Raw genomic sequence first — 10,749 nt, 5'->3', positions numbered from 1 at the left:
TAAAAGATTTTAGGGTTACCTGTTCAGAGGGGGGAGTGTTAGAGTAGCAAAAAGCCCCATAAAAAAGAAAGGAGAAAAAAGAGTACATGAAGTTATCAGAAAAAAGTGATGGGGAGATATGGGAGGAGTTGGAGGGGAGGGAGTGGGCATGGATTTGATCAAAACACCTTATACGCTTACATGCCTGTATGAAATTCTCAATAAATTATTTTTAAAAAATTAAAAAACAAAAAACTAATAAAACATTTTTAAAAGAATGAAAAAAAAATGTTTACGGGGCCTCCTTTACTTGGGCTCTTGGCCACGGGTCTGATATGCAAAGAGGGATACACTAGAGTGTTTTCTTAAGAAACTCTCATGCTACCTGGGAAAGAAACTCCTTCAGTTTTAAGCAGACACTGTGACAGATACACTATGTGCAGTGTGTGGAGCATCTAGAACAGAGAATTTCTAGGGGGAGCTTGTATATTGGTAAGGCTTATCTAAGTTGTGTGGTCTCAGAGTCTGTAATTGCAACTTTAAATATGTTACTTATATTAAAATGTTTTAAGATCTTCTAGATCCACATTTCAATGATACCTAAAGATTAAGAATAGGAGACCTGGAGGCAAGTAGAATTGAATTTCAAATCAGGGATTCTGTTCTGTCTTCCAGCAGAAAGATTTAGGTAAATCATTTACTCTCCCAGGCCCCAAAAGAATGTGCAAATGCTAGGATTAACTAATGGGATGGATGCAACCTTTCATGGTGATATAGGCGTGCAGTAGGTATTTAAGTGTACCTTTCTCTAGATAGTTATAATTTTTTGTTATCAGTTGTAACAAGAAACTTGTTTACATTAAGCTTTGTATACAAGAAGTCATAAATGAAGTTAAAAATCAAAATAAAGAAAATTTACTGTAGTAAAAAATAAATGGATGTGCACTAGGGGAGTAAAGGCTCAGCTAGACTGCATGAGTTTTCTGATGAAGGGAAGATGACTTAGGTTTTCATTAAATTGGAATCTGTAAAGGTCACTGTAAGCTTTGTAAGATCATTGGACTTGTGTCTGGTCAGATCAAGAGATAATATTTACCACTCTGGTATTTCTCAAACCCTGCAAAGTATTGTTAGTACTCTAACTGTTGCTCCTTCTGGCAGGTATGTGGCAATCTCTCTCCTGTCAGCAAAATCTCTAAAGCCTAGGAAAGAAATCTTTCTTTCTTTCTTTCTTTCTTTCTTTCTTTCTTTCTTTCTTTCTTTCTTTCTTTCTTTCGCATCATCTGCAGCCATTTTTACTTTTTATTTATCTTCACACATCACACAATTACTTTTGTGGTGCTGATGATCCAAAACAGGGCCTTGCACATCCTAGGCGAGTGCTTTACTAACTGAACTGTATCCTTCAGTCCCTGGTTTTTAAAGATATGATTTTTTTTTTTTTTTTTTTGTATCAAGACTTTATCATTGAGGCAGGGTCTCCCTCTAGCCCCAGCTGACCTGGAACTCACTATGTAGATCAGGCTGACCTCATTTTCACAGAGATCTGCCTGCCTCTGTCTGGTGGATTAAAGGCATGCACCATCATACCCAGCTTTTAAACATTATAAAATGACAGCACAAATATTTCTTTAAAAACATGTATAAATTATCAATTTATTGAGGTAAGCTTATACATTCCAAGAGATAATCTGGCTCTGAACAGCATAGTCAAATTAAATAGATTTTTATATTATCATTTCAAAACCATTACATAGAATATTTCAAGTGACCCTTCATAAAAATTATAAATAGCAATCATATAAATTAACTTAAAATTTACATATTTAAATTATCAATAAATTAAAAATAATTAAAATAGTGTCCTAACGTTCATACGGTCAGTTCTTCGTAGAGAACAATATCAGGTAGGTACCCAGTGACAGGATATGTTTTCTGACCATAAGAAGGAATGCCCATGAACTGATAATCTTAGAAGCAGCATATTAGTTTTCCCGAATAGCCCTTATGGTGGTCGTTAGGAAATTCTCAAGTTGCCGCAGGATGAAGTGGATGGCCATGGTCTTGTGCCACTCGTTCTGTGTATCCAGCTTTTCCAGCAGGCTGGCATTGGCAGTTGGGCTAGGGAAGATGACTTTACTCAGATTTTTTATCTAAAGGGAAAAGAAAAAGAGATTTCAAATATTGCACAAATTCTTTGTAGTAGAGTTTTCTGGGCTGTGGGAAGAGGTTCAAATTTGGGATGAATGAGACTAATTGGGTCCATCTATCTTGACTGGTCCTAGTTAGGGGAGGTGCTTTTGCTCCAAGCTCACCCTAAGAGAGACCCTTGCAGAGCAACTGAATTCCTTTTCTAAGGTGATTATTATTAGTTTTTCAGTAGCCACTGAATTTAACCACCCTCAGTGCTCTGCCTCCCATTACGGAGTAGACATCCAGAGATCAGCACTGCCATCTTATTTGTCTCCCCTTTGTTATTTAAAACAATGCTGACACACAGTATAACTAGTAGATGACCGAAGAAACCATCGCAATTTAATGGATTCTACATTGAGTCTTTCCCTCTCACTGGCCATTCAGATTCCACGGAGAGTCTATTGGTCTGGTGGTGTCAAGAATTCTAGAAACACCTTTCCATAGACCCACCAACAAGGGGCTAAGTAACTATGGAAGGCTTGCACCTCTAATTGTGGGCCTGAAGTTCTGCAGCATTGACATAACCAGGGAACTGTTTTAAAAAAAGTGAATCTTAGTCCCCTTCCCAAACCTGCTAAATCAGTGGACTGACACCCCTACGTGACTCCTGTGCACATTAAAGTATGAAAAGCTCTGGTCTAAGGCAAGCAACTGCAAACCGCAGGAGTAGCATCAAGGATTCATTCCAGGCCTGATTGCATTTGGCTCGGTTCATCCACACTCTGAGCCAAACCTTTCATTATCTACTATTTAATGGCTAGTTGTGGCCTTTCTAGTCTTTAGCCTTTGGCCACTTCTCTGTAACAAGAATGTTACTTGTTAGAGATAAAAGTGTTCATTTTTGTGCTCTGTGCTCTTTAATAATGCTCTTTGGGCAGGGTTGGATATGCTTCCTTGTCTGTTATAGATATATTTTTCTTATCTCTTAAGCTAGAACTCAATATTAAAAATCCATGCCATTCAATATAAGCTTTAAGCAGTTATCGATGTTCTTTGCAGAAGAGAGCAAAAACTCTAAAACCAAAATGAAACAAAGCAGGTTTTCCAATCAGGAACTATTTCTGAGACAGCCTTCCCTTTCAAAATAGCGCAGCAGTCCTGAGCTGTCAGGTGCTTTGCCTGAGCCTCTCTTCCCCATACTGCATGAGACATAGGGAAGTACTCACCTCTTGTTTCAAGATCCGAATTAGGGTCTTGACATTGGCCTGCACGTTTTTGACTTTTTCTTGCCGAGTATCTTTCAACTTGCCCTGGATGTACTCCAGGTAGACCTGGTACTCCAGAAGACCAGAGGTGACTTTCAACAGGCAAGTTTCCTATGAGCAGAAAGGGTGGGGAAATCAGTGACTTCTAGAAGACAGATTCCATGTGAGAATTTAAGATTCCTGCAATTCAGCATCTTCTCCCTCTGTCCCTCTAGAGAATTAGGCATCCTGTTTTAGGACACTAGACAGTATCAGCTGACCTACTTGAAATATCTGAACAACTAGCAGCATCACTGAATATTTTGCCCAAGGCTCAACAGAGGTTAGAGTGTGGCAGTGGGTTCCTTTTCTGACTGCCCCTCAATGCTCCTTAAGGGCTGCCCTGAGCTCTTCTGTTAAGGAAGAATCAGAAGTCCATCTAGGCTGTCTTACTGTCTGGAGGGAGAGGGCTATGAAGAGTGGTCTCAGCAGGGAGGGTAGGCCTGGATCCTGTCAGGGGCAGCCAGAGAGGAGAATGGTCCCTGAATCACTATAATCAGGACAAGCTAGCTACACTTGCTATGATTTCTAATAGTTGACAGATATGAAGGATCCCAATGTTGCAGGACTTCATGCTGCTTTTTATAAAAGCTTTAAGTCAGTTTCCTGATGAAATTTACACCATATTCTTTATATCTACCTCCTTTGCTGCCTGTCTGAGTCTGTATGTATACAGGTACTACATGCAAGAGAGAGAACTTTGGTTGAAGAATTGCTGAAAGTAAATGACAAGTTCATACCCGATTGTATCCAGTTTGGAAACATCCATCTTTTATTGTTAGCCTTGGAGGCTCCAGATTGTTTGCTAAAAAGGCCTCGTCATTGTTCAAGCAATTCTCATCATGATCACACAACTGGAAAAGAATACCAGAATTATCATTTAAGTGCCCCTAAAACAAACACCACTAGAGGGCCAATTGATCCTCTACCACAGCCAGGAAAGTCTAGAGGAAGGAAGTTACAACCCACTGACATTCTACTAAGCAGCCTGGTAGCATGGGGCACCGTCAGCCTCAGGCCGAGGCTCTCCTGTGACTTCAGGTGCGTTACTCTCCTGAGTCTCAGAGTCCTTATCTTCAAGTCTGGAATGGTTAAAACCTCTCTTATACATTTGTTTGGGTATCAGGTATAATATTTCTATAAATGCCTGGCATATCATAGGAACTTTATAAATGACAACAATTTTGATGATAAATTGAGCAAATAAATTTAAGTCACAGAATATTCTAGCTAGAAGGATCTGTGAGATGATCTGGTCAAACCTCATAATTTTGCAGATGAGAGTCAGAATGGTAGAGATTTTGTCCCAAATCATGAAGCTGGTTTAACACAAACAGTACTAGAGTCTAGGCTCCTCTCCCATTATGCCTTTCTTTCTATCAAACAGTCCAAACACTTTTCATTTAAAGATGGAAGATGCTTACATCTACTTAGGATTTTGCCACTTTCTTAGGCTCTATGAAGTATGCAACTCAGGTGGACTGACCCTGGAGAGTCATGACCACACAGATAACCTCGAGAAACAGACCATTCAATTCAAGTGGCACTTTCCAGTCCTCCCAGAGTTCAATGGATAGAATGAATGTTCAAGACCTTAGTCTTGGGTAAGTGAGAAGGAAGCCCTACCTAAGTAGCAATGATTAAATGTGGGACTGAGAATGGGTCATTGTGTATTTTCTAGAAATTCAGCCGCATTTTATATTTTCCAGAATGGGAAGGAGCCTCCCTAGACAGCAACAGAGAAGAAATACAGAACATGGTCTAGCCTGGCCCCTTAGCCTCACTTCTAAAGTACCTTGGAACCCAGCAGAGACCTCCCCATTCAGGAGTAAGGAGAATGAGCTCCCACACAGGGCCTTCAGCCTCTCAGCAGACTACCCACCTCAGTTCTTATTTCCGAGATTTCCCCGATGACATATGAAATCAGGCCTTCCATCTTTTGTGGAGTGGTATATGCTGGTCTGTTGGGGGTGGTATCATCTGTGCTAGCTTCTTCCCGGACTTGCGAGGCGGGGAAGGCAGTGGCCGTCACCAGGAGCAGCCCCAAGAAGGCAAGAGGATGGAGGGTTCCTGAGCAGAAGGAAGGAAAGCAGCAGTGAGCTGACAGCACAGCTGGGAGCCCGTGCTGGCTGCTGGCCAGCAGCTGCCCTGCCGGGTCACACACCTCCTCCCTCACACAGGCGCTCAGTAGCCCCACCAGAGGGCGAGGAATCTCCTTCACTTACTTGTGGAGAGGAACTTCATAGCTGTTACTGGAGGGCAGATAGAGTTCCCTTTCGTTCCTGGTGGGCTCGTGAGCAGAATGAACTACAGCCATCCCCAGTCTCATATTTATTGGGAGTTGAGTCTCTAATTTTGAGACTCATGGGAAAATCCCACATTGATAAAATCTTTGTTGGAGGTGGGGGTAGGGCCAGAGTAGGTGGGGCTGATTGGAAACCTTATTAAGATTGTGCAATGTGACGTCGTTAGCATCGAAAGAATCACAACTCGGGGGAAAAAGTGTGGCTTAACTCATCCTTGAGGCTAGCCCTAAGAAGTATGATCACTTTTTACTTTCTTCTTTTTTTTTTAGTGACTCAGCACTTTAGAATGTCTTGAGGGAAAAAAAAAGTAAGTTGAAATCCTGCACAATGTTTTATAAGGATAAAAAAGAGAAGCTAATGCTGACTGTGATTAAAAAAAACAAATAGCTGAAATACTAAGAGGCTAGAGTTTAGTATCTTAGCTTAATCATATTTGTAAAGAACCTACAATGTTCTGACTTGAATTTTTTCACATCACACCCCAGACTCCCAGCCTGGGGTTACACAGACAGTAACATGACCACTCATCTCAGTTTATTTCCTGGCTCTTGCCAGGACCAGCTATTGCTAAGCGGCTTGGTCACCTCCAAATTTTATGCAGTTGTTTCTAGGGGTCTCCAGGTGGAGCGAACTCAGTGCATGCACCAATTACTTCTTTTTGCCATGAAGGAGAACCTGCTAGTCTCCTCCTCTCCTGTCCCAGCTCATTATTCTCCTTTCTCCCTGGTGGTCTCTTGGGGATCCTTCTGGTAAGAACTTTGGTCTCTGTGTTCACAGAGTTGTCCTTATCTGCTGGTGCTGTTCCCATTGCTGCCTGAATGTTCCACCACACATTACGCTGTGAACCTGCTGCCCCAGTCACCCTAAGGAGTCTGGATGGTCCCTGGTCGGCTACAGTCCTCAAATTGTGAAGTTGACTTGGTTCAGGGTAGATGAAGGATAATGTTATCTATCAAAGACAGATCTCATGGTCTCTTAGCTTGTGGTTTTGGCTCCCTTTGGCTAGATGACTGGATTTGAATCTGAAAGTGTCATGGATTACTCTGACTAGCCTGTCAAATGAATGCCCAAGGTTTCCTTGCCTGAACAAAATTGAACAGACCCCTCTTCCCTTAGGTTGATTTCTCCTACAGGAGGGTCCTTGGTCTCCTGAATATGATGTTTAGACCAGGTGGCCCCACCTGTCTCCAGATATTCAGATAGAACTCTAGGCTGAAACTAGAATCTTTGTGCCTTACCCAAAATCATTTACAAAACACATTTTAACATCACAATCAGCTTTTCTGCTTTGCAAAGATCTCCTTAAGATTCCTAAAACAATGACCTTTGCTGGGACCCTTAAGGTGAATTTTCTTTCCTTTTATTTTGTATATAAAATGTTAAGACCCACCTGTTGAAAAAAGTGAGGTCATCTGTTCTTGGAGTATTTGAGGCAGCAGTCCTAGATGTAGTAGGGGTTTTCAGTTTGAAAATAAAAATAATAGGGGGAGGAAGGCTGGAGGGTTTCACTTTTAGTGTTCTTGGGCCTTCGAAAGGTAGCTGAGACAGCCGTGAGTTGAGTCTTGTCTTCTGCGCTGAATGTAGCCACTTCCCCAGCTCCCTTGTGGTATACTGCTGTAGGCCTCTGTCACATGGAGTTTTTCTCTCATTTACCTGCTTTTTAGAGAAGTGATTCAGTAATTTCAGATTGTTGAACTTAGTAGTACAATATAACATTCACATTTATCTTTTCAAAAAAAGTGCTTTTTAAATAGGAGGCATGCATCCATAACAAAATGTTCAAAACTTCAGGAAAAAGTAAGTCTGCTTTCTCTCCAAGCTCCCTGCCCACAGTAGTGCCAAATCCGGAGTATTTTTAGTGAAGCTCTTGTCAACCTAGTCTGGAAGAGATTTTCTCAGCTCCCAGGTGCTCACTTCTGTATTTACATTTTATATATATATATATATATATATATATACACACATATGTAAAATACTGTGTGTGTGTGTGTGTGTGTGTGTGTGTGTGTGCGTGCGTGTGTGCATATATACACTTTATACATCTGGAGACTGTTTATGCAGCTTTTTGGGGAGTGCATGTGGAGTTTATAGATCCTTGAATTGCAATTTGGGTTGAAAGCTCAACTCTGTCATTTGCTAGCTGTTTGACACTGGCTGTTCCTCCAAGAATCAGTGTTCTCGTTTATTCACTATATAACAACCAGAATAATAATAGTTTATTCCTTATAGGGCTGTTGTGAAGATGAATGAGATAGGATATTTTAAAAAATCCCTGGGCCTAGTAATCCCACAGGAAGCATTGACCTGTAATTTTCAAGAGCTGGATCTTGTGGCCCAGGAGCTCATCCCAGCATGGCTATTGGCTCACCTGGTGTCTTGCCTATGAAGTTCCTAGGAGAGAGCCAGCCACGGTGCCAGTGGTGAGTTGGTCTCTCAACCATTTCCCCTGAAGAAAAGAGATGGTAGGTTCTGTTGAAAATTCCTTATGGCACAGAGTGGAAAATGCAAAAAAATAAAAAAATTAACTTTTCTTTTTAGATTAGAGTCCTCAAGCTAAGTCCCTTGATCTAGAGAACTACCTGTGCCTTGCTCCTTTACCTTTTTCAGTGCCTTCTGCTAAGAGTTTTTTATGTCAGAAGTCACAGCCTTTGCATGGTTATCTTCATTCTTCAAGCTTCTGAGCGTGGTTCTCAAACACGGGGAGTCCTGACAAGCCCAGAGCTCGCGTTTCTGGCAGGCCGCAAACGCAGGAGTGCTGGGGCTGGAGGGCAGGACGGCTTGGTCTCGTCCCCTTGTGTGCCACCAAATAGATCTTTATTAGTCTCAGTGCCTTTGGTTGGCATTTGCTTGTGGGAGAAATGGACTCTTCCAGAACCAAAACGTTAGTGTTGTGACCCTTTTCCTACCATAATAGCATCCTTTCTTTTCATTTCAATGGGTTTTCCATTTGGAGAACTCATCCCTTGTGTGTGTGTGTGGGGGGGGGAGTGACTGCCAGCTAGGATCAAGAGAGGAATGACAGATGGGAGTATATGGGGAGGAAAAGAAGTTCTCTTCATTATCAACATGTAGTGCTGGCTGTGTCTACTTTCTTACATGGTGTTGGAATCTACTCAGAGTTCAGTAATACATTTGAGCTGAGAGGAAGAAAGGAATTTCCATTTGGTACTTAAAGGCTGCCAAAGGAGAAATGCTCTCCGCATCTTCAAGCTGTGACAATGTGCTCTTTGATTATTGTCTAGGGGGTTGGAGATTGGTAGCCCTATGATTTAACAAGAGGGAGTATCTCAAGGAAAAAAGAGAAGTCACTGGGCACTAGGAAACTTGCAATTGCTGTTACAATATAGTTTTATTTGTCACCAAGGCAGAGGAGATTTGCAAAGTGAAACAGTGGGTAATTTAACAGCTTCTTCTGGGATGGAGGTGCTGGAAATGGCTTGTGTTGGGAAAAGTATTGATATTACTTGGAGAGAGAATATCAGGAAGACATGGTATGCCAGGCTAACTGACCAAAGCTCTTGACAGCTGTCAGCCAAGTTCAGTCCAAGTTCTGGTCTTACACCTTTAGTTCTGATGTCCCATTATTGCTCCTGACAACTTCTTGGTCTGGCCTCAGATTTCCTGAGGGAAAAGGGGCAGTAGGGCTAGACCTAGCTCTCCTAAGGCCAGATGAAGGGCACATCTGCCCTGCTGTTTCATCTATCCTGTGCCTTCCTTTTTTTTGCTATGTGCTGAGTTATCTTCTACAAAAGTGGACTCTTCCAGGCCTCTCAAGGACAAGGAAGACTCCCTGCTTGGGATCCTGCTGTGCCTGCTTCTGTCTGGTTTCTGGACCTGCCAGAAAGAGAGTGTCCCGATTTCAACAGGTTGATAAGCTAGCTCCTCTGCAACTCGTTTGCTGATAAGAAATCACTTTGTGACCTTGGAAGCCACCCCAGGGCAGGGAGATCCCTCAGGCTGAGTTTGTGAGGTTTTTCTCTTCTCCATCTGTGGAATGGGTTTTCTGTATTTCTGGCTGCTGACTATGCTTCAAAATTAGGAAACTTCAACTCAGAGCAATCAATTAATTTATTCTCATGAGTCTTTGAAACCACCTTTGGTTTCTCCGAAGAACTCAGTTCTCTAAGCTCAGTGTCATGGGCAGAAACTAAGCATGTAAAGCACTGGCTGTTTCCCTCTACACTCTTCCCTCAAAGTTAAGGTCCTAGGTACCCATCCGAAAGTATCATATGTTATGTCAGGGCCAGGGAATTCTGTTGGCCTGCCTATGATGTATTTCACCTCCCTCCCATGCCCTTTTGAATAGTTATTTGCTAAAATGAGACTGTCTTAGTTCCCCTGAGTGAAGTCTCCTCTATATTTTTGCAAGCTGGATTCAAGAAGGTAGATAAGACTTTCTAAGCTTCAAAATGGAAAAATTTCCACAAAATGAATTTCTGAGATATGGGTCTTATTACTCCTGAAGCAAGGACCACTTGAGTTGATATAAAGTGTAACAGAAGAATTCAGATTCAGGTAAGCAGGTTAAAGAATTATAGGTGATTCCTTCACACCACTGAATTCTATGATCTCTCTCTCTCTCCCTCTCCCTCTGTCTCTGTCTCCCTCTCCCTCTCTTCTTTCTCTCCCTCCTTCTCGCTCTTTTCTCAGGTAGAATCATTGACCAACAGATACACCAAGGTCACAGCTCCCCAGGGTGCTGACTCCTCTTTGCTTGGTAGACTTAGATCTAAGTATCCATGAAGCATGGGGTATCTGTCTACTGTCACCATTCTGTGAGGTCTGCTGTTTCTCCTATGCTATTGGGTCTCCACAGTCTGTATGTCTGGGTGGCAGTATTGTGTTCCCTGAAGGTTCTTGTTGTATGACATCTAGATCTCTTACCCTGGAAGCCATGTTTCTTCTGTGTTGCTTTCCTATAGGTAAGATGTGGGTAGATGAGAGGCGGTGGCTGGAGAGAATGTATAACTTCTTTTACTAGTCAGCTTCAAAAAGGAATCACAATGCCTGGAAATGACTTCTGT

The 10,749-nt window shown here is 42.0% G+C and overlaps 1 protein-coding gene across 1 annotated transcript; it reads right to left on the bottom strand.

Moving 5' to 3' along the window:
• Positions 1 to 1,754: 1,754 nt before the first annotated feature.
• Positions 1,755 to 5,706, bottom strand: Il6 (interleukin 6). The gene is made up of 5 exons (XM_008841546.2): positions 5,645 to 5,706; positions 5,302 to 5,489; positions 4,160 to 4,273; positions 3,342 to 3,491; positions 1,755 to 2,132 (listed from the first exon to the last, which is right to left on the bottom strand). Exons 1-5 carry the CDS (start codon positions 5,661 to 5,663, stop codon positions 1,965 to 1,967), a joined length of 639 nt encoding a protein of 212 aa, XP_008839768.1. The 5' UTR covers positions 5,664 to 5,706; the 3' UTR covers positions 1,755 to 1,964.
• Between the last annotated feature and the right edge of the window lie 5,043 nt (positions 5,707 to 10,749).

Source organism: Nannospalax galili, unplaced genomic scaffold (genome assembly GCF_000622305.1).
Source record: "Nannospalax galili isolate Female #2095 unplaced genomic scaffold, S.galili_v1.0 scaffold158, whole genome shotgun sequence".
Lineage (NCBI taxonomy): Eukaryota > Metazoa > Chordata > Mammalia > Rodentia > Spalacidae > Nannospalax > Nannospalax galili.
This window is presented reverse-complemented; position numbering and strand designations above follow the sequence as displayed.